Genomic DNA, 24,355 nt, shown 5'->3' on the forward strand with positions numbered 1-24,355 from the left:
ATAGTGTAATTATAGAACGCTAGTGGATTTATATTAAGAAGCAAAGTGAAAACATCATTGATGTCATCAACATTGTTGCATGTGCTGCATTGACCATGCAGACTGAAGACATGTGTCTCGTGGTTGAAGAACAACAAATGCGCTCCTTGAGTGATGGGGTGGGGCTAGTGTAACGGTGTTGCTTCCGTCCCTCTCCTCGCCCCAACCTAGGCTCAAACCCTCTGAACACATCAACAACTGCCTCCCGCAAAGCACTGTTACCTATCGCCCCACAAAAACCGCGGCCCAGAATGACAGTAGTTCCTCAATGTATTTGAAAAATCTCCCTTTCGTTAACCACTCTAAATGAAATGGAAACATGCCATGCTCTGATCCAGTGGAAACGTCATCAAATAGGCCTACCGGATTACTTATCGTCCCTTGCTTTGTCTGTCCCGAGCTCATTGGCACACAAAACCTGAGGGCACAGAATATTTTATATAAATGTTATAAATGCTAGTATGCTAGCACCAGCTTCGGGTTGGACCCTATTTATAGTTAATACAATGTTTCAAGTTCGTTGCAGACAGGCCATGTGTAAGGTGATTTGAAAGGATCAGGATATTTTCTACCAGCAGGCTGCAACTTTGTTGGCTTTATGTAGACTCTCTTTTTATTTAAATAAGTGCCAATGGCAATAGAAGTTACTTCTTTTTTTAGGTTTGTATCATTTTCATTTAGATTTGGATATAATTTTGATTAACAACATGACAATGATTTTGAGATATGAAGGAGTTATAAAAAATTAAATTAAACTGTTCCATGAAAATGTGCACATGAAAACCATAACTGGCATGCAGATCAGTAGAATTGGTAAGATAAATTGGCATTCCACATGAGAAAGGTTGCAGACTCCTCATGTAGCCTATTACTGACAATTTCAGGAGAGAAAGCCAGCAAGAGCGGGAGGAGGATGGTCAGGTTATCTTGAGCTCTGGCTCCCTCTTGAGTCATTTGTGTCTTCATCAAACAGTGCCCTTAGCATCAGACATGCTCATTGCAAAAAGTTGCCTAAATTAAAACACACAAGGTGTGTCTATATGGAAAAATAATACACTCCGAGACAGGATTGTGTTGAGGCACAGATCTGGGGAAGGGTACCAAAACATTTATGCAGCATTGAAGGTCCCCAAGAACACAGCGGCCTTCAACATTCTTAAATGGAAGAAGTTTGGAACCTCCAAGACTCTTCCTAGAGCTGGCCGCCCGGCCAAACTGAGCAACCGGAGGGAGAATTACCTTGGTCAGGGAGGTGACCAAGAACCCAATGGTCACTCTGACAGAGCTCTATAGAGTTCCTCTGTGGAGATAGTTGTCCTTCTGGAAGGTTCTCCTATTGCTGCAGCACTCCGCCAATCAGGCCTTTATGGTAGAGTGGCTAGACGGAAGCCACTCCTCAGTAAAAGGCACATGACAGCCCCCTTGCAGTTTGCCAAAAGGCACCTGAAAGGACTCTGACCATGACACCAAAATTGAACTCTTTGGCCTGAATGCCAAGCATCATGTCTGGAGGAAACCAGGTACTGATCATCACCTGGCCAATACCATCCCTACGGTGAAGCATAGGGGTGGCAGCATCATCCTGTGGGGATGTTTTTCAGGGGCAGAGACTGGGAGACTAGTCAATATCGAGGGAAAGATGAACAGAGCAAAGTACAGAGAGATCCTTGAGGAAAACCTGCTCCAGAGCTCTCAGAACCTCAGACTGGGGGTGATTGTTCACCTTCCAACAAGACAACAGCCCTAAGCACACAGCCAAAACAATGCAGGAGTGGCTTCTGGACAAATCTCTGAATGTCCTTGAATGGCCCAGCCAGAGCCCGGCCAGAGCTCCCCATCCAAACTGAAAGAGCTTGAGGATCTGCAGAGAAGAATGGGAGGCGCATCCAAACTGAAAGAGCTTGAGGATCTGCATAGAAGAATGGGAGGCGCTCCCCAAATATAGGTGTGCCTATCTTGTAGTGTCATACCCAAGAAGACTTGAGGCAGTAATCGCTGCGAAAGGTTCTTCAACCAAGTCCTAAGTAAAAGGTCTGAATTCTTATGTAAATATGATATTTCAGTTTGAAATTGTACCTCATTTTGCAAACATTTCAAAAATATGTTTTTACTTTGTCATTATGGAGTATTGTGTGTGTAGATTGATGAGGAGAATTTGAAGAAACTTTTATAGTTTTTGAAATTTTCCACATTGACTGACCTCCATGTCTTAAAGTAATGACGAACTGTTGTTTCTCTTTGCTAATTTGAGCTGTTCTTGCCATAGTATGGACTTGGTCTTCTGTATACCACCGATACCTTGTCACAACACAACAAATTGGCACAAACGCATTAAGAAGGAAAGAAATTACAGAAAGGCACACCTGTTAATTGAAATGCTTTCCAGGTGATTATGATCACCTGGAAGCCGGTTGAGAGAATGCCAAGAGTAACACTTTTTTTGTTACTACATGATTCCATTTGTGTTATTTCATAGTTTTGATGTCTTCACTATTATTCTACGATGTAGAAAATAAGAGTTTTCAAAAATAAAGAAAAACGATGACAAACATTTCTCTAACTCTGTCACCTTTTCATTTTCAACCGCTCCACAAATGTCTTGTTAACAAACTATAGTTTTGGCAAGTCGTTTAGGACAGCTACATTACACAAGTAATTTTTCTGCCAATGGTTTACAGACAGATTATTTCACTGTATCACAGTTCCAGTGGGTTAGAGTTTACACACTAAGTTGACTGTGCCTTTAAACAGCTTGAAAAATTCCAGAAAATGATGTCATGGCTTTAGAAGCTTCTGACAGGCTCATTCTTATTATTATTTGACCCTGCCGGTCATCTATGAACAGTTGAACAAATTGGCCATGTTCTGTTATAATCTCCACCCGGCACAGCCAGAAGAGGACTGGCCACCCCTCATAGCCTGGTTCCTCTCTAGGTTTCTTCCCTAGGTTCTGGCCTTTCTAGGGAGTTTTTCCTAGTCTTCTACACCTGCATTGCTTGCTGTTTGGGGTTTTAGGCTGGGTTTCTGTACAGCACTTTGTGACATCAGCTGATGTAAGAAGAGCTGTATAAATACATTTGATGATTAATTGATGTAATTTGAGTCAAGTGGAGGTGTACCTGTGGATGTATTTCAAGGCCTACCTTCAAACTCAGTGCCTCTTTGCTTGACATCATGGGAAAATCAAAAAATCAGCCCAGACCTCAGAAAAAAAAATGTGGACCTTCACAAGTCTGGTTCATCCTGAAGGTACCATGTTCATCTGTACAAATAATAGTAATAGTATAAACACCATGGGACCACGCAGCCGTCATACCACTCAGGAAGGAGATGCGTTCTGTCTCCTAGAGATGAACGTACTTTGGTGCGAAAAGTGCAAATCAATCCCTGAACAACAGCAAAGGACCTTGTGAAGATGCTGGAGGAAACAGGTACAAAATTATCTATATCCACAGTAAAACAAGTCGTGTATCGACATAACCTGAAAGGCCGCTCAGCAAGGAAGAGGCCACTGCTCCAAAACCGCTATAAAATAGCCAGACGACGGTTTGCAACTGCACATGGGGACAAAGATGGTACTTTTTGGAGAAATGTCCTCTAGTCTGCTGAAACAAAAATAGAACTTTGGCCATAATGACCATCGTTATGTTTGGAGGAAAAAGGGGAGGCTTGCAAGCCGAAGAACACCATCCCAACCGTGAAGCACAGAGGTGGAAGCATCATGTTGTGGGGGTGCTTTACTGCAGGAGGGACTGGTGCACTTCAGAAAATAGATGGCATCACGAGGATGGAAAATTAAGTGGATATATTGAAGCAACATCTCAAGACATCAGTCAGGAAGTTTAAGCTTGGTCGCAAATGGGTCTTCCAATGGACAATGACCCCAAGCATACTTCCAAAGTTGTGGCGAAATGGCTTAAGGACAACAAAGTCAAAGTATTGGAGTGGCCATCACACAGCCCTGACCTCAATCCTATAGAACATTTGTGGGCAGAACTGAAAAAGCATGTGCGAGCAAGGAGGCCTACAAACCTGACTCAGTTACACCAGCTCTGTCAGGAGGACTGGGCCAAAATTCATCCAACTTGTTGTGAGAAGCTTGTGGAAGGCTACCTGAGACATTTGACCCAAGTTAAACAATTTAAAGGCAATGCTACCAAATACTAACTAACTTTACTCTACTATTATTCTGACATTTCACATTCATAAAATAAAGTGATGATCCTAACTGACCTAAGACAGGGAATTTTTACTAGGATTAAATGTCAGGAATTGTGAAAAACTGACTTTAAATGTATTTGGCTAAGGTATGTGTCAATTTGCAGGTGTATGTAAACTTCCCATGAAAGCCCATGAAATTGTCAGAGACTCCATTCACCCAAGTTATAGACTGTTTTCTCTGCTACTGCACGGCAAGCGGTACCGTAGCGCCATGTCTAGGACCAAAAACCTCAACAGCTTCTACCCCCAAGCCATTAGACTGCTGAACAATTCATAAAATTCGCCACCGGACAATTTACATTTTGCAATTGACCCCTTCACACTGACTCGGTACCGGTGGCCCTTTACAGCAAGTGGTGTAAAGTACTTTTGGGGTATCTGTACTTTTACTTACATTCCTAAAGAAAATAATGTACTTTTTACTCCATACATTTTCCCTGACACCCAAAAGTACTTGTTCCATTTTGAATGGCTAGCAGGACAGGAAAATTGTAAAATGGCCATGCACTTATCAAGAGAACATCCCTGGTCATCCCTATTGCCTCTGATCTGGCAGACTCACTATACATGAATGCTAAATTTGTAAATTATGTCCGAGTGTTGTATGTGCCCCTGGCTATCTGTAATTAAAATAATAATAATAATAATAATAATAATAATAATATGGCTCCATCTGGTTTGCTTAATATAAGGAATCTGAAACTATTTATACTTTTTATACTTAAGTATATTTAAAACCAAAGACTTTTACTCAAGTATTTTACTGGGTGACTTTTACTTGAGTAATTTCCTATTATGTTATCTTTACTTTTACTCAAGTATGACATGTTGGTTACTTTTTCTACCACTGCTGTTGGCCATGCTAGTTGGCATGCTAGCTGTTGGCCATGCTAGTTGGCATGCTAGCTGTTGGCCATGCTAGTTGGCATGCTAGCTGTTGGCCATGTGGGCATGCTAGCTGTTGACCATGCTAGCTGTTGGCCATGCTAGTTGGCATGCTAGCTGTTGGCCATGCTAGCTGATGGCCATCTGGGCATGCTAGCTGTTGGCCATGCTAGCTGATGGCCATGTGGGCATGCTAGCTGTTGGCCATGCTAGCTGATGGCCATGTGGCCATGCTAGCTGTTGGCCATGCTAGTTGACATGCTAGCTGATGGCCATGCTAGTTGACATGCTAGCTGTGGGCCACCACTAGCTTATGGCCATGCTAGTTGACATGCTAGCTGATGACCATGCTAGTTGACATGCTAGTTGACATGCTAGCTGATGACCATGCTAGTTGACATGCTAGTTGTTGGCCATGCTAGTTGACATGCTAGCTGTGGGCCATGCTAGCTTTGGGCTATGCTAGCTGATGGCCATGCTAGTTGACATGCAGGCTGTTGGCCACTGCTAGCTGTGGGCCGCCACTAGCTTATGGCCATGCTAGTTGACATGCCAGCTGATGGCCATGCCAGTTGACATGCTAGTTGTTGGCCATGCTAGTTGACATGCTAGCTGTGGGCTAAGCTAGTTGACATGCTAGCTGTGGGCCACCTCTAGCTGATGGCCATGCTACAGAATGGCCATGCTAGTTGATATGCTAGCTGTGGGACACCTCTAGCTGATGGCCATGCTAGTTGCCATGCTAGCTGTTGGCCATGATAGTTGACATGCTTGCTGTGGGCCACCGCTGGTAAATTTATTATAAACTGCTACTTGACTTTGGGGTTATGTGTCTGCAGGTGAGAGTGAGCGAGAGGGGGACAAAGGTGTGTGTGTGTGATCTAAAATCTGGCCTGTGGAAGAGTAGAGCCTACTGTGACTCATGTTACCCCTACCCTACGGTTTGATTAGGAGGAAATTTTATGTGTGTGAGTCATTGAGCATGCTCGAAGGAGGGGTACCAGGGTGGGACCCAGCTAGCACAGTGGATCTCGGCCGATTCCGGCTGGGTTGGGGCACTCGGCTGAGAGTCAGACTCGGCCGACGTCATGTGACCAGAGTCTGGGCCGCCTTCCGCAGTATTACTTATGGCTAGGATGCGGGGATTGAGCTCGGGCCCATTCCAGTGTGAGTTATCTGGCCCAAATGTATTACTTGGGGCTCGGGCCGATTGGGGCTACTCTCTGGCTACTCTTCTCTCCACATTCCACATTTTCCACATTCCACAAAAATTCCACAAAACATTCCAAAACATTCCACAAAAATACAATTAACATTTAAATGTACTTCTTTAAGAGTCTTGTGTAGTATTTTAGTATTTTGATACTTTGTGCAAGGCAATTGATAAGCATTAAAAACGTTGTGGATGGAACTTCCCGAGTGGCACAGCGGTCTAAGACACTGCATCACAGTGCAAACTGCGTTTCTACAGATGCTGGTTTGAGACCTGTGCTGGCCGTGATCGGGAGACCCATGAGGCGACGCACAATTGGCCCAGTGTCGTCAGAGTTGGGGGAGGGTTTGGCCGGCCTGGATGTCCTTGTCCCATCGTGCTGTAGCAACTCCTGTGGCGTGCTAGGCGCATGCACGCTGACACGTTTCCTCAGACATTTATTAGTTTTTGTGGATGGGTATAATTTGTATTTATAAAATGAATAATAGTAATACTTCAAATGACTAAATCGGGTCATGGTGGGCATTCTGGTAAAATGCCAGCAGAGTCGGCTGAATTCTGGTAGACGGAATGGGCCGATTCTGGGCTGTCATTCATTTTGATTCCGGGCCGAGTCCGACACCCGATTCAATCACTTCCGGCCCCCCGGAAGAGGGCCGCTTCTGGGCCGATTCCTCATTGCTAGCTGGGTTGTGAGTCACTTATCACACACAGCAGCCTTAATTGTCACTCATAATGAGAATTTGAAACTCTGTGTCTCAGAGAGATATAAAACCAAGGCCTTCTGACCTTAACCCTCAGTGATTTTTACTTACACCACAGACTTACTATTCTCACCCCCCGGTCTTCCTCCCTCTCTCTCCCTTCCTCTCCCCACAACAAGATGTCACGGTTTGACTTCAGTATTCAACGTTTGTCCAGGGAGGGGGGATAAATGTCAAATTTCAACCGATTAGTTTAGGCATTAATTCCGAATGGTTAAGGTTTTGGGTAGGTTTAACCATTTGTTTTAAATAAACTAGTGCCTAGCACCAAGGTTATTATAGTTTTGTGTTTTTTATATTAGATTTTATTTCTTAGAAATTCTGTTTAGTTTCAGTTAGATTTCCAACATGATTTACTAGTTTTTATTTAGTTTTTTAGTGTGATTTTAAAAACATTTCTATTTAGGTTTTATGTTATTCAGTTTTAGTGATAGGGACAGAAAGTAGCTTATGCATGGGAGGCTAGAAAGTATATCTGTGTAGGTTATATTTCTAGAGCAATAGCATTAGGTCTGGGGAGGATGTTAAATTCTCTTGGGCATTTCAATTTTTCTAACAAATGGATTGATGTGGATTGATGAGGAATTTAACATTTCTGTGGTTGAGAGGGATGAGGCAGAATAAATGGCAAGTGAGTCTGCCTCACAACCGATTGGCAAACATACTGCAAATTGAGAAATCATGTGACTAAACTGAATTAAAAGACAAAACTACACTATGGAACAAAGATAAATGACATAAAGAATGATAGTACCTTAAAAAAGAATGGAGCACCTTAAATGTTGGGCAAAAAAAACAAACTGCTCTATCATTCATTGAATCAAATCACAAAACGCACTGATATTGCTAACTACTTCACTGATTTTTTAAAATTGCCAAGATTAGCAAATTTAGGCATGATTTTTCAGCAACAAACGCTGACACTACACATCCAAGTATATCTGACCAAATTATGAAAGACAAGCATTGTAATTTTGAACGCGGGATAATTGCATCAACAACCGCTGAATTGCAGAGCGCCACATTGAAATAATATTAATACAAATATTTATATTCATGAAATCACAAGTGCAATATAGCAAAACACAGTTTAGCATTTTGTTAATCCACCTGTCGTGTCAGATTTTTAAAATATGCTTTACAGCGAAAGCAATCCAAGCGTTTGTGTGAGTTTATCGATCACTAGACAAAACATTATGAACACCTAGCATTAAAGTAGCTTGGTCACGAAAATCAGAAAAGCAAGCAAATGAATCGCTTACCTTTGATGATCTTCGGATGTTTTCACTCATGAGACTCCCAGTTGCACAACAAATGTTCCTTTTGTTCCATAAAGATTATTTTTATATCCAAAATACCTCCATTTGTTTGGTGCGTTATGTTCAGAAATCCACAGACTCGAGCGGTCATGACATCGCAGAAGAAAATTTCAAATAGTATCCGTAATGTCCACAGAAACATGTCAAACATTTTTTATAATCAATCCTCAGGTTGTTTTTAAAATATATAATCGATAATATATCAACCGGCACTGTCTTTTTCAGTAGGAAAGGGAGAGACGATGGCTCTGTTGCGCAAGCAAAACTCATGCGAACACCTGACGCGATATCTTTCTCGCTCATTTTTCTAAATAAAAGCCTGAAACCATGTCTAAAGACTGTTGACACCTTGAGGAAGCCGTAGGAAAAGGAATCTGGTTGATATCTCTTTAAATGGAGCGAATGCAGGCTATGGAATATGGAGCTTTCAAAATAGAAGCCACTTCCGGGTTTGATTTTCCTATGGTTTTCGCCTGCAATATCAGTTCTGTTATACTCACAGACAATATTTTGACAGTTTTGGAAACTTCTGTCAATTATATGCATATTCTAGCATCTGTGCCTGAGAAATAGGCTGTTTACTTTGGGAACGTTATTTTTCCAAACATAAAAATAGTGCCCCCTAGCTGAAAGAGGTTAATCACCACTTCATTAAGTCAGGATTCCTAATTGACTCAGCCATGACCCATTGCCCATCCAACATTTCCTCATCTCCCACCCCTTCTAATGCGACTAGCCTCGATGCTCCTCCCCCTTTCCACTGCCACGCTACAAAGTTTCTCCCTGCAGGCGGTCATTGAGTCCGAGGTGCTAAAGGAGGTCCTTAAACTTGACCCCAAAAAAACATCTGGGTCAGAAGGCCTATCTCTGACCTTTTAACCTGTTTCTCCTCTCTGGGGAGGTTTCCATTGCTTGGAAGGCAGCCACGGCGTGTCCTTTATTTTTAAGGAGGAGATCAAGCTGATCCTAACTGTTATAGGCCAATTTCTATTTCCCTTGTTATATCAAAAGTGTTGGAAAAACTTGTCAATAATCAACTTACTGGCTTGACGTCTACAATATTCTCTCTGGTATTCAATCTGATTTCCGCTCAGGTTATGGATGTGTCACTGCATCCTTTAAGGTCCTCAATGATGTCACTTTTGCCTTTGATTCGAAGCTATTTTTATTGACTTTTGATACTGTAGACCATTCCATTCTTGTGAGCTGGCTTATGAGTTGGTGTCTCTGAGGGGTCTTTGGCCTGGTTTACTAACTACCTCTCTCAAAGAGTGCAGTGTATAAAATCGGAACATCTGTTGACTCAGCCACTACCTGTCACCAAGGGAGTACCACAAGGCTCGATCCTAGGCCCCACACCCTTCTCAATTTACATCAACAACATAGCTCAGGCAGTAGGATGCTCTCTCATTAATTTATATGCAGATGATAGTCTTATACTCAGCTGGCCCCTCCCCAGATGTTGTGTTTTAAATATTCTACAACAAAGCTTTCTTAGTGTCCAACAAGCTTTCTCTGCCCTTAACCTTGTTCTGAAAACCTCCAAAACAGTGGTTATGTGGTTTGGTAAGAAGAATGTCCCTCTCCCCACCGGTGTGATTACGACCTCTGAGGGTTTAGAGCTTGAGGTAGTCACCTCATACAAATACTTTGGAGTATGGCTAGACGGTATACTGTCCTTCTCTCAGCACATATCAAAGCTGCAGGCTAAAGTTAAATCTAGACTTGGTTTCCTCTATTGTAATCACTCCTCTTTCACCACAGCTGCCAAACTAACCCTGATTCACATGACCATCCTACCCATGCTAGATTACGGAGACATAATTTATAGATTGGCAGGTAAGGGTGCTCTCGAGCAGCTAGATGTTCTTTACCGATCGGCCATCAGATTTGCCACCAATGCTCCTTATAAGACACATCATTGCACTCTATACTCCTCTGTTAACTGGTCATCTATGGATACCTGTCGCAAGACCCACTGGTTGAAGCTTATTTATAAAATCCTCTTAGGCCTCACTCCCCCTTTCCCCCTATCTGAGATATCTACTGCAGCCCTCATCCTCCACATACAACACCCGTTCTGCCAGTCACATTCTGTTAAAAGTCCCCAAAGCACACGTCCCTGGGTTGCTCCTCTTTTCAGTTCGCTGCAGCTAGCGACTGGAACGAGCTGCAAAAAACACTCAAACTGGACAGTTTTATCTCCATCTCTACATTCAAAGACTCAGTCATGGACACTTTCACTGACAGTGGTGGCTGCTTCTTACCTTTGTGCTGTTGTCTGTGCCCAATAATGTTTGTACCATGTTTTGTGCTGCTACCATGTTGGGCTGCTGCCATGTTGTTGTCATGTGGTGTTACTATCATGATGTGATTTCTTGTGTTGCTGCCATGCTAAATTGTTGTCTTTAGGTCTCTCTTTATGTAGGGTTATGTTGTTTCGTCGTGATGTGTGTTTTGTCCTATATTTTTATTTAATACATTTTTTTATCCCAGTCCCCATCCCTGCAGGAGGCCTTTCGCCTTTTGGTTGACCGTCATTGTACATTTATTTATTTTATTTTTTATTTTATTTAACCAGGTAGGCAAATTGAGAACAAGTTCTCATTTACAATTGTGACCTGGCCAAGATAAAGCAAAGCAGTTCGACACATACAACAACACAGAGTTACACATGGAGTAAAACAAACATACAGTTAATAATACAGTAGAAAAATAAGTCTATATAGGATGTTAGCAAATTAGGTAAGATAAGGGAGGTAAAGGCATGGTGGCAAAGTAAATACAATATAGCAAGTAAAACAGATTTGCAGTGGAAGAATGTGCAATGTAGAATTATAAATAGTGGGGTGCAAAGGAGCTAAATAAATAAATACAGTAGGGGAAGAGGTAGTTGTTTGGGCTAAATTATAGATGGGCTATGTACAGGTGCAGTAATCTGTGAGCTGCTCTGACAGCTGGTGCTTATAGCTAGTGAGGGAGATAAGTGTTTCCAGTTTCAGAGATTTTTGTAGTTCGTTCCAGTCATTGGCAGCAGAGAACTGGAAGGAAAGGCGGTGAAAGGAATAATTGGTTTTAGGGGTGAGCAGTGAAATATACCTGCTGGAGCGCGTGCTACAGGTGAGGTCTGCTATGGTGACCAGCGAGCTAAGGGGGGACTTTACCTAGCAGGGTCTTGTAGTTGACCTGGAGCCAGTGGGTTTGGCGACGAGTATGAAGCGAGGGCCAGCCAACGAGAGCGTCCAGATCGCAGTGGTGGATAGTATATGGGGCTTTGGTGACAAAAAGGATGGCACTGTGATAGACTGCATCCAATTTGTTGAGTAGGGTATTGGAGGCTATTTTGTAAATGACATCGTCGAGGATCGGTAGGATGGTCAGTTTTACGAGGGTATGTTTGGCAGCATGAGTGAAGGATGCTTTGTTGTGAAATAGGAAGCCAATTCTAGATTTGGATTGGAGATGTTTGATGTGAGTCTGGAAGGAGAGTTTACAGTCTAACCAGACACCTAGGTAGTTGTCCACATATTCTAAGTCAGAACCATCCAGAGTAGAGGTCGACCGATTATGATTTTTCAACGCCGATACCGATTATTGGAGGACCAATAAAGCCGATGCCGATTTGTTTTATTTATTTGTAATAATGACATTTACAACAATACTGAATGAACACTTATTTTAACTTAATATAATACATCAATAAAATAAATTTTGCCTCAAATAAATAATGAAACATGCTCAATTTGGTTTAAATAATGTGTTGGAAAAGAAAGTAAAAGTAAAAGTGCAATATGTGCTATGTAAGAAAGCTAACGTTTCAGTTCCTTGCTCAAGAACATGAGAACATATGAAATCGGGTGGTTCCTTTTAACATGAGTCTTCAATATTCCCAGGTAAGAAGTTTTAGGTTGTAGTTATTATAGGAATTATAAGACTATTTCCCTCTATACCATTTGTATTTCATTAACCTTTGACTATTGGATGTTCTTATAGGTACTTTAGTATTGTCAGTGTAACAGTATAGCTTCTGTCCCTCTCCTCGCTCCTCCCTGGGCTCAAACCAGGAACACAACGACAACAACCACCCTCGAAGCAGCGTTACCCATGCAGAGCAAGGGGAACAACCACTCCAAGTCTCGGAGCGAGTGATGTTTGAAACGCTATTAGCGCACCCCGCTAACTAGCTAGCCATTTCAAATCGGTTTCACCAGCCTCATCTCGGGAGTTGATAGGCTTGAAGTCATAAACAGAGCATTGCTTGACGCACAATGAAGAGCTGCTGGCAAAACGCACAAAAGTGCTGTTTGAATGAATGCTTATGAGCCTGCTGCAGCCTACCACCGCTCAGTCAGATACTTGTATGCTTGTATGCTCAGTCAGATTATATGCAACGCAGGACACGCTAGATAAACTAGTAATATCATCAACCATGTGTAGTTAACTAGTGATTATGATTGATTGTTTTTTATAAGATAAGTTTAATGCTAGCTAGCAACTTACCTTGGCTTACTGCTTTCGCGTAACAGGCAATCTCCTTGTAGAGTGCAACGAGAGGCAGGTGGTTATAGCGTTGGACTAGTTAACTGTAAGGTTGCAAGAATGGATCCCCCGAGCTGACAAGGTGAAAATCTTCCGTTCTGCCCCTGAACGAGGCAGTTAACCCACTGTTCCTAGGCCGTCATTGAAAATAAGAATGTGTTCTTAACTGACTTACCTAGTTAAATAAAGATTAAGTAAAGGTGTAAAAAAGAAATACAAATTGGCCAAATCGGTGTTCAAAAATACCGATTTCTGATTGTCATGCACACTTGAAATCGGCCCTAATTAATCGCCCATTCCGATTAATCGGTCGACCTCTAGTCCAGAATAGTGATGCTGGATGGGCGGGCAGGTGCAGGCAGCGATCGGTTGAAGAGCATGCATTTAGTTTTACTAGTATTTAAGAGCAATTGGAGGCCACGGAAGGAGAGCTGTATGGCATTGAAGCTTGTCTGGAGGGTTGTTATTACAGTGTCCAAAGAAGGGCCAGAAGTATACAGAATGGTGTCGTCTGCGTAGAAGTGGATCAGAGACTCACCAGCAGCAAGAGCAACATCATTGATGTATACAGAGAAGAGAGTCAGTCCAATAATTGAACCCTGTGGCACCCCCATAGAGACTGCCAGAGGCCCGGACAACAGGCCCTCCAATTTGACACACTGAACTCTATCAGAGAAGTAGTTGGTGAACCAGGCGAGGCAATCATTTGAGAAACCAAGGCTATCGAGTCTGCCGATGAGGATGTGGTGATTGACAGAGTCGAAAGCCTTGGCCAGGTAAATGAATACGGCTGCACAGTATTGTTTCTTATCGATGGCGGTTAAGAAATCGTTTAGGACCTTGAGCGTGGCTGAGGTGCACCCATGACCAGCTCTCAAACCAGATTGCATAGCGGAGAAGGTGCGCTGGGATTCGAAATGGTCGGTAATTTGTTTGTTGACTTGGCTTTCGAAGACCTTAGAGAGGCAGGGTAGGATAGATATAGGTCTGTAGCAGTTTGGGTCAAGAGTGTCCCCCCCCCCCTTTGAAGAGGGAAATGACCGGAGCTGCTTTCCAATCTTTGGGAATCTCAGACGACACGAAAGAGAGGTTGAACAGGCTAGTAATAGGGGTTGCAACAATTTCGGCAGATCATTTTTAGAAAGAAAGGGTCCAGATTGTCTAGCCCAGCTGATTTTTAGGGGTCCAGATTTTTCAGCTCTTTCAGAACATCAGCTGACTGGATTTGGGAGAATGAGAAATGGGGAACGCTTGGGCAAGTTGCTGTGGGGGGGTACAGTGCTGTTGACCGGGGTAGGGGTAGCCAGGTGGAAAGCATGGCCAGCCTTAGAAAAATGCTTATTGAAATTTTTAATTATAGTGGATTTATCGGTGGTGACAGTTTCCTATCCTCAGTGCAGTGGGCAGCTGGGAGGAGGTGTTCTTATTCTCCATGGACTTTACAGTGTCCCAGAACTTTTGAGTTTGTGTTGCAGGAAGCAAATAAGAATTTGTTCTTAACTAGTTAAATAAAAAAATCTATTTCACCGTAAATATATTGACAACACACTTTCAACAAGCACAGCATTTACTAAAATGACTGCTAATTGGCTGAGACATTGATGATAAAAATATTGGGAGGGGGGCTGTTAGACTTCAGTGCGGCTTTTGACATTATCGATCATGGTCTGCTGCTGGACAAACGTATATGTTATGGCTTTACACCCATTGCTATATTGTGGATAAAGAGTTTACCTGTCTAACAGAGGGTGTTCTTTAATGGAAGCCTAATGCAGGTACAATCAGGAAGTCCCCAGGGCAGCTGTCTAGGCCCCTTACTTTTTTCAATCTTTATTAACGACATGCCACTGGCTATACACGTCAGCTACTACAGTGACTAAAATAACTGCAACACTTTACAAAGAGCTGCAGTTAGTTTCAGAATGGGTGGCAAGGAATACATTAGTCCTAAATCTTTTCAAAAACTAAAAGCATTGTATTTGGAACAAATCATTCACCAAACCCTAAACCTCAACTAAATTGTGCAATGAATAATGTGGAAATTGAGCAAGTTGAGGTGACTAAACTGCTTGGAGTAACCCTGGATTGTAAACTGTCATGGTCAAAACATATTGATACAACAGTAGCTAAGCTGGGGAGAACTCTGTCCATGATAAAGCATTGCTTACCTTCTTAACAGCACTATCAACAAGGCAGGTCCTACTGGCCCTGTTTCTACCTTCTTAACAGCACTATCAACAAGGCAGGTCCTACTGGCCCTGTTTCTACCTTCTTAACAGCACTATCAACAAGGCAGGTCCTACTGGCCCTGTTTCTACCTTCTTAACAGCACTGTCAACAAGGCAGGTCCTACTGGCCCTAGTTTTGTCGCAACAGGACTACTGTTCAATCGTGTGGTCAGGTGCCTTGGTCAGGTGCCTTGGTCAGGTGCCTTGGTCAGGTGCCTTGGTCAGGTGCCTTGGCAGCAGCTAATGGGGATCCATAATAAATACAGATACTGTGATTTTACTGCGATTCGATGTTCCAACATATTGTTCACCATAGGTCTGCTGCAGAGGGACAAGAGAGAGCCATGAGAGCCAGTCATGGAAATAGAAGTGCTGAAAACAAATTGTCTACATATTTAAAAAGAAGATGGAGAATAAGATATGAAGGAAAAAATATTGGAATTTTGATGGAGGTACAGCCAACTAGTGCAAAAATATATTGCGATATTGTCAAAACCATACGATATATGTAACTATGGATGATTTTTTTTCCATTATTGAATATCACCTTGCGTCTGGATTGACCTGGCTGCTCCCCATCCCTCCCTGGACTTCTAAAAGCTCTGTCCAGACTGTGTTGTGTACTTTCCTTACACAGTCTTTTTATCCCAGTGCTGAGCTTGTCGTCGTATATATGTGTGTGTTTTTGTATAAATCTAAATTATTTTGGCTGACTGGCACTGATGTCACAGCTAGTGGCTGCTGACTATCAAAGTACCCCACCATACTCAGTAATCACAATGGGTCAGAGATGCATTTTGTTTTTAAAGCTTCCCCTTTCACGTCTCTTATAGCGTGTCTTGTCTGATTTTACCATATTGGGATGGAGACCTTTTGGATGATGACCCTATATCTGTAGTACCATTTTGTATGTTTATCTCTTTTCATGAGACAGAGAGGAGAGTGAAGGGGAGCTAGAAGGAGACAGAAATAGCCTAGATATTGTGTATGTGTGTGGTTTGATCTCAGTGGCTCTTTGAGGTCGTTGGCTGAGTCAGCATGTTTACACCTCTGTCTGTGAGGCCCCGAGATGAGTGACTGGAGATGTCTGTGTGTGTGTGTGTGTGAGAAGAGTCAGGCGTTTCTTTTATTTAGTCTGCTAAACAGGCAACCTGTGGTGTGAAACAGAGGTGTTACAATGCAGAGAAAAAGAGTATGAGCGAAAGAGAAGGTAGTTGAGGATAAAGCAGTAGCTCATTTTGAGATAAGGTGGGGAGACTCAACAGTAGCTCATTTTGAGATAAGGCGGGGAGACTCAACAGTAGCTAATTTTGAGATAAGGTGGGGAGACTCAACAGTAGCTCATTTTGAGATAAGGTGGGGAGACTCAACAGTAGCTCATTTTGAGATAAGGCGGGGAGACTCAACAGTAGCTCACAGCCCTTTCTGAGAGGGCAGCTTATAAAGAACTGAGTTTAACTCTGGCATCGTGTGTTTTTATGTGTACTTGAAAGGGGATGTGAAGCTTGACACCCACACAATCTCTTACTTCCCTTAAAGAATGTCAAAGATGTGTCAGGTAACTCTCTTAATCGGTGTCTAAAATCACAGCTCTGTCCTGTCCATATGAATCCCCCTGGACCCTCTACTCTGTGTGTCTGTTTTTGTTTTCTGTTGCCCAGGTAACAGAATGCCTCCTTGTTGCTGCAGTATAGAAACATGGTTATAACCAGCCTGGAGAGAGAGATGGTTTAGCCTCCACAGGTTGTAGGGCAGGGTCTATAGAGACCTGAACTGGGTACCACTATGGAATAAACACAACACAGGATCATCAAAAATGCAGTTTATTACAAAAAGGTTCAAATAAGCTGCAAGGGCCAGCAGACTCAGAGTGGCAATCAAAACGGTTTACAGTTTCAGTGTCTCCATTACATGCAGTTTAAGTAGTGTAGCTAGCTCAGGCACAGCAAATATCAAGTTTGGTGTGGGACTTGGAGACAGCAGCAGTTCTGTCCTTTCCCTTCCTCTTGGCTCTCAGAAATGTAGACATTTATAGAGGCGATGGTCACAATCACACCTGCAATCAATTAACACCAGCAATAAATGAACAGAAATAACCAATTAGTTCAAATAGACCGATAGCAACCTCACAGTTCAGTCTCATGACTACCATATTACATCTAATAGAGGCACCTCCACCCTGTTACAAGATGGACACAGTGATAGATGGACATTCTGGAAAGATGGATGTACAGTATATGCTTAGATAGAGAAGACGAGAAACTAAGTCATTCATGCTTGAAGGAGTGAAAGGGGAAGATGGCAGAAATAGACAGAAGATGAACAGATAGTATGCAGTACCAGTCAGAAGTTGGACACACCTACTCATTCAAGGGATTTCCTTTATTTTTTTTTACTATTTTCTACATTGTAGAATTATAGTGAAGATGTCCAAACTATGAAATAACACATATGGAATCATGTAGTAACCAAAAAAGTGTAAAACAAATCAAAATATATTATTTTAGATTCTTCAAAGTAGCCACGATCGACACGATCCTGTCTCGGAGCTCTACGGAAAATTACTTCGACCTCATTGCTTAGTTTTTGCTCTGACATGCACTGGCAACTGTGGGACCTTATATAGATAGGTGTGTACCTGGACTCCAATCAAGTTGTAGAAGCATCGCAAGGATGATCAATGGAAACAAGATGCCCCTAAACTACATTTCTAATCTCAATGCAAAGGGTCTGAATAGTTATCTACACACACACACAATGGTGCAAAAAAGTATTTAGTCAGCCACCAATTGTGCAAGTTCTCCCACTTAAAAAGATGAGAGAGGCCTGTAATGTTAATCATAGGTACACTTCAACTATGACAGACAAAATGAAAAAAAAAATCCAGAAAATCACATTGTAGGATTTTTAATTAATTTATTTGCAAATTATGGTGGAAAATAAGTATTTGGTCACCTACAAACAAGCAAGATTTCTGGCTCTCACAGACTTGTAACTTCTTCTTTAAGAAGCTCCTCTGTCCTTCACTTGTTGCCTGTATTAATGGCACCTGTCCACAACCTCAAACAGTCACACTCCAAACTCCACTATGGCCAAGACCAAAGAGCTGTCAAAGGACACCAGAAACAAAATTGTAGACCTGCACCAGGCTGGGAAGACTGAATCTGCAATAGGTAAGCAGCTTGGTTTGAAGAAATCAACTGTGGGAGCAATTATTAGGAAATGGAAGACATACAAGACCACTGATAATCTCCCTCAATCTGGGGCTCCACGCAAGATCTCATCCCGTGGGGTCAAAATGATCACAAGAACGGTGAGCAAAAATCCCAGAACCACACGGGGGGACCTAGTGAATGACCTGCAGAGAGCTGGGACCCCAAGTAACAAAGCCTACCATCAGTAACACACTACGCCACCAGGGACTCAAATCCTGCAGTGCCAGACATGTCCCCCTGCTTAAGCCAGTACATGTCCAGGCCCGTCTGAAGTTTGCTAGAGAGCATTTGGATGATCCAGAAAAAGATTGGGAGAATGTCATATGGTCAGATGAAACCAAAATATAACTTTTTGGTAAAAACTCAACTCGTCGTGTTTGGAGGACAAAGAATGCTGAGTTGCAACCAAAGAACACCATACCTACTGTGAAGCATGGGGGTGGAAACATCATGCTTTGGGGCTGTTTTTCTGCAAAGGGACCAGGACGACTGATCCGTGTAAAGGAAAGAATGAATGGGGCCATGTATCGTGAGATTTTGAGTGAAAACCTCCTTCCATCAGCAAGGGCATTGAAGATGAAACGTGGCAGGGTCTTTCAGCATGACAATGATCCCAAACACACCGCCCGGGCAACGAAGGAGTGTCTTTGTAAGAAGCATTTCAAGGTCCTGGAGTGGCCTACCAGTCTCCAGATCTCAACCCCATAGAAAATCTTTGGAGGTAGTTGAAAGTCCGTGTTGCCCAGCAACAGCCCCAAAACATCACTGCTCTAGAGGAGATCTGCATGGAGGAATGGGCCAAAATACCAGCAACAGTGTGTGAAAACCTTGTGAAGACTTACAGAAAACGTTTGACCTCTGTCATTGCCAACAAAGGGTATATAACAAAGTATTGAAATAAACTTTTGTTATTGACCAAATACTTATTTTCCACCATAATTAGCAAATACATTTAATTAAAAATCCTACAATGTGATTTTCTGTTTTTTTTTTCTTTCATTTTGTCTGTCATAGTTGAAGTGTACCTATGATGAAAATTACAGGCCTCTCACATCTTTTTAAGTGGGAGAACTTGCACAATTGGTGGCTGACTAAATACTTTTTTGCCCCACTGTATGTGGGGCAAAAAAGAAACGTCCATTTTTCAGGACCTTGTCTTTCAAAGATAATTCGTAAAAAAACAAATAACTTCACAGATCTTCATTGTAAAGGGTTTGAACACTGTTTCCCATGCTAGTTCAATGAACCATAAACAATTAATGAACTTGCACCTGTGGAACGGTCGTTAAGACACTAACAGCTTACAGACGGTAGGTAATTAAGGTCACTTAGGACACTAAAGAGGCCTTTCTACTGACTCACGCTCATCTGCGTGAATGTGCCTTAGGCATGCTGCAAGGAAGCGTGAGGACTGCAGATGTGGCTAGGGCAGTAAATTGCAATGTCCGTCCTAGAGGTCGACCGAGTATGATTTATCAATGTCGATACCGATTATTGGAGGACCAAAAAAGCCGATACCGATTAATCGGCCAATTATTATTTTTTATTAATTTATTTATTTGTAATAATGACAATTACAACAATACTGAAAGAACACTTATTTTAACTTAATATAATACATCAATAAAAATCTATTTAGCCTTAAATAAATAATGAAACATGTTTCAGTAATGCAAAAACAAAGTGTTGGAGAAGTAAAAGTGTAATATGTGCCATGTAAGAAAGCTAAGGTTTGAGTTCCTTGCTCAGAACATGAGAACATATGAAAGTTGGTGGTTCCTTTTAACATGAGACTTCAATATTCCAAGGTAAGAGGTTTTAGGTTGTAGTTAATATAGTATTTTTAGGACTTTCTCTCTATACGATTTGTATTTCATTAACCTTTGACTATTGGATGTTCTTATAGGCACTTTAGTATTGCCAGTGTAACAGTATAGCTTCCATCCCTCTCCTCACTCCTACCTGGGCTCAAACCAGGAACACATCGACAACAGCCACACTCGAAGCAGAGTTACCCATCGCTCCATAAAAGCCGTGGCCCTTGCAGAGCAAGGGGAATAACTACTCCAAGTCTCAGATTGCCCGATTGTGCTTTTTTCGCAAATTCGCTTTTGTTAAATCATCCCCCAGCGTTGCATCGATTATATGCAACACAGGACACGCTAGATAAACTAGTAATATCATCAACCATGTGTAGTTATAACTAGTGATTATGATTGACTGATTGTTTTTTATAAGATAAGTTTAATGCTAGCTAGCAACTTAACTTGGCTTCTACTGCATTCGCGTAACAGGCAGGCTCCTCGTGGAGTGCAATGAGAGGCAGGTGGTTAGAGCGTTGAACTAGTTAACTGTAAGGTTGCAAGATTAGATCCCCCCGAGCTGACATGGTGAAAATCTGTTGTTCTGCCCCGGAACACGGCAGTTGGTGGTACTGTTCCTAGGCTGTCATTGAAAATAAGAATGTGTTCTTAACTGACAGATTTCCGATTTTTATGAAAACTTGAAATCGTCCCTAATTAATCAGCCATTCCGATTAATCGGTCGACCTCTAGTCCGTACTGTGAGACGCCAAAGACAGCGCTACAGGGAGACAGGACGGACAGCTGATCGTCCTCGCAGTGGCAGACCACGTTTAACAACACCTGCACAGGATGGGTATATCCGAACATCACACCTGCGGGACAGGTACAGGATGGCAACAACAACAGCCTGAGTTACACCAGGAACGCACATCAGACTTTTAAAAAAACAAAAAATTATTTTACCTTTATTTAACTAGGCAAGTCAGTTAAGAACAAATTCTTATTTTCAATGATGGCCTAGGAACAGTGGGTTAACTGCCTGTTCAGGGGCAGAACGACAGATTTGTACCTTGTCAGCTCGGGGGTTTGAACTTGCAACCTTCCGGTTACTAGTCCAACTCTCTAACCACTAGGCTACCCTGCCGCCCAGGCTACCCAGCCTGTCAGTTATAGGCAGGTCCTCACCAGACATCACCGGCAACAACGTCGCCTATGGGCACAAACCCCTGTCGCTGGACCAGACAGGACTGGCAAAAACTGCTCTTCACTGACGAGTCGCGGTTTTGTCTCACCAGAGGTGATGGTCGGATTCACGTTTATCATTGAAGGAATGAGGCCTGTACTCTGGAGCGTGATCGATTTGTTGGTGGAGTGTCCGTCATGGTCTGGGGCGCTGTGTCACAGCATCATTGGACAGAGCTTGTTGTCATTGCAGGCTCATCCTGACATGACCCTCCAGCATGACAATGCCACCAGCCATACTGCTCATTCTGTGCGTGATTTCCTGCAAGACAGGAATGTCAGTGTTCTGCAATGGCCAGCGAAGAGCCCGGATCTCAATCCCATTGAGCACGCCTGGGACCTGTTAGATCGAAGGGCGAGGGTGGAAGAGTGGGGTAAGATCTCACAGCAAGAGCTGGCAAATCTGGTTCAGTCTGGTGCAGTCCATGAGGAGGACATGCACTGCAGTACACATTATTCCATATCTGTTAGTCACATGTCTGCGGAACTTGTTCAGTTTATGTCTGTTGTTGAATCTTGTTATGTTCCTACAAAAATTTACACATGTTAAGGTTGCTGAAAATAAACGCAGTTGACAGTGAGAAGACGTGTGAGAGAGAGAGAGAGAGAGCTCTGTCAGTTAGAGGAAGGACAGGAAATACCACAGGAAATGATTTGCAGTTATTTTACAGACACTGATGTCCTTCTTCACACTTTCCCAAATGGTGTCCATTTAACATGCAAAATAGACACGGGTTGTGTGTGTCCCTCCACATAGAGGCACCTACCCACCCCTCTGTTTTAGAAGTACAGGTAGTTGTGTGTGTCCCTCCACATAGAGGCACCTACCCACCCCTCTGTTTTAGAAGTACAAGTAGTTGTGTGTGTTGACTCTTGTGACGGGTCAGTGACACCACCTCTGTCCCACAGTCTGTTTCTGGTCTAATGGTTTTTTATGGTTGCAGAATAAAATAGTTCAACTTTGGACTGTTTTCTGCCTGGTACTAATGAGGTCGGTCTTATGCTGATGTGTGACTAGAAAATAAATACAAATAAATGTGTGTCTGTGTAATATGTGAGGTTTTTGCGGTCTTGTGTCACACAGCTCCTACATCCTTGTACAAAGTGTTCTCTTGTCCAATTTTTGAGTTACTTTTGAAACTATGAGATGGGGTAAACGTTTACTACAGTCATTTAGCAAAGGAGAAGAGTGTCCTCGTGCTGTACTACTGAGGCTCTACTGTAGTCACCAGTAGAGGAGGAACAGATAGTTATTACTTTAGCTTATGTATGAGAGAGAGAGGGAGGGAGAGAAATCTTAGCTGGTGGGTGTTTTTAGAGTGGACAGCACTGTTCTCGACCTCCATAGATTAAGATCTGCTGATCACTGACGGTAAGAGAGTTTAGGGAGATAAGATAATAAGAGATAAGCGTCTTCTCTCATACTGTGTGTGTGTGCGCATACATTGATTTTCAAACAAAGATTCTACTCACTGTAGTCTTCTAACATCCTCTTCGTGGGGTTGCTGTTGGGTTGCCGTGGGTTTGTGTGTTTCTGAACGGAATATAAGTGAATTGTATGGACTGGATGTACACTTCTATTGATAAAGGTTGAATTCCTAACATATCTTCCTGTTTCTTCCACAGGTTTGATCTGAACACTGACTGGACACACACACATACATACACACAATAACACATATATACACGTAGAGACACACACCCACTCAAACACACTGTGGTGATGTCTGAGGCGGAGGGGTGTGTGTCGTTGTGGGAGTGGCTGTGTGTGCTGCATCTGGACCAGTATTTCCCAGTGTTCCAGGACGCGGGGTTTGGAACGCTGTTGGAATGCCAAGGGCTGACCCAGGATCAGCTGGAGACGATTGGAATCACATTGCCTGGACACCGTAAACGCATCCTAGCCAGCCTGCAAAAAACACTCCACACAAACACTCACACACACCCAGAGAGCGAGCCCGACGCTCTACACACACACCTGGCTGCAGAGGGAGACCAGAGAGAGGAAGAGAGAGCAGTGTTCACAGACAGACCCAGCCCTGTGGGGAGTGAGAGACCAGTCCCTGCACAGAGACCAGTGTCCAGAGGAGAGAGACCAGTCCCTGCACAGAGACCAGTCCTTAGAGGAGAGAGACCAGTCCCTGCACAGAGACCAGTCCCTAAGGAGAGATCAGTGTCCAGGGAAGGAGAGAGGGATGGAGAGAGACCAGTCCCTGCACAGAGACCAGTCCCTAAGGAGAGAACTAAGTACCGCTCTGTCCCTGTGGAGACATTGGACTGTGTCCAGACTTACCCTCGTCCCAACACTAGCCCCTGCCCTACCACCCCCCATTCTAGTGCCCAGGACTCCCCTTTACCCCCCATCCCACCTCGCAGCACTCCAAACTGCCCCCCACTACGCTTCATCCACACCTCCCCTAAAAACTCCCCCACTGCACCCAAACCCAGATCTGAACATAACAACTTAAACACCCCAATCACTGTACCTCCTCCTATCCTTACCACCAATCCCCTCACCTTACCCTCCCCCAGGCCCTGTCCTGCACCTCTGGCTATCTACCCACCAGCCAGACACTCCCAGCAGGTGTGGGAGGGAGGAAGAAAGCACTCTCCTGGTTCCCCCTCATCCTCATCCTCCTCTTCCTCCTCATTTGAACGATATGACCAGTCATCATCTGATCAAGGCGTGCCTCCCCTCCCCCCTAAAGTCTATGTGGTGGGGGCGGGCCCTAAAGAGCCTCATAGTCCTGCTCCAATCCCACATCGACCTCCTGTCTTGCCCTCCAGAACCACACCCACACAGAGGTAAGAGGGCCGCTGATTGGCTCCCAATGTTGTGAGTTCTACTTCTGTGGTTTGTTCTATTGGACACAATCTAAACCAAC

The 24,355-nt window shown here is 43.2% G+C and overlaps 1 protein-coding gene across 4 annotated transcripts in view; it reads left to right on the plus strand.

The window, feature by feature from the left end:
• LOC110507948 (arf-GAP with Rho-GAP domain, ANK repeat and PH domain-containing protein 1) overlaps window positions 1-24,355 on the plus strand; it is a 156,042-nt gene that overhangs the window by 2,779 nt on the left and 128,908 nt on the right. For all 4 annotated transcript variants that reach the window (XM_036965235.1, XM_036965234.1, XM_036965236.1 and 1 more), the window contains exon 2: window positions 23,097-24,275. In XM_036965235.1, the coding sequence (XP_036821130.1) occupies window positions 23,194-24,275 (1,082 nt within the window). In that variant the 5' untranslated portion in view covers window positions 23,097-23,193. The remainder of the gene's footprint in view (window positions 1-23,096; window positions 24,276-24,355) is intronic.

This window comes from Oncorhynchus mykiss, chromosome 27 (genome assembly GCF_013265735.2).
Source record: "Oncorhynchus mykiss isolate Arlee chromosome 27, USDA_OmykA_1.1, whole genome shotgun sequence".
In the NCBI taxonomy this organism is placed as follows: Eukaryota; Metazoa; Chordata; class Actinopteri; order Salmoniformes; family Salmonidae; genus Oncorhynchus; species Oncorhynchus mykiss.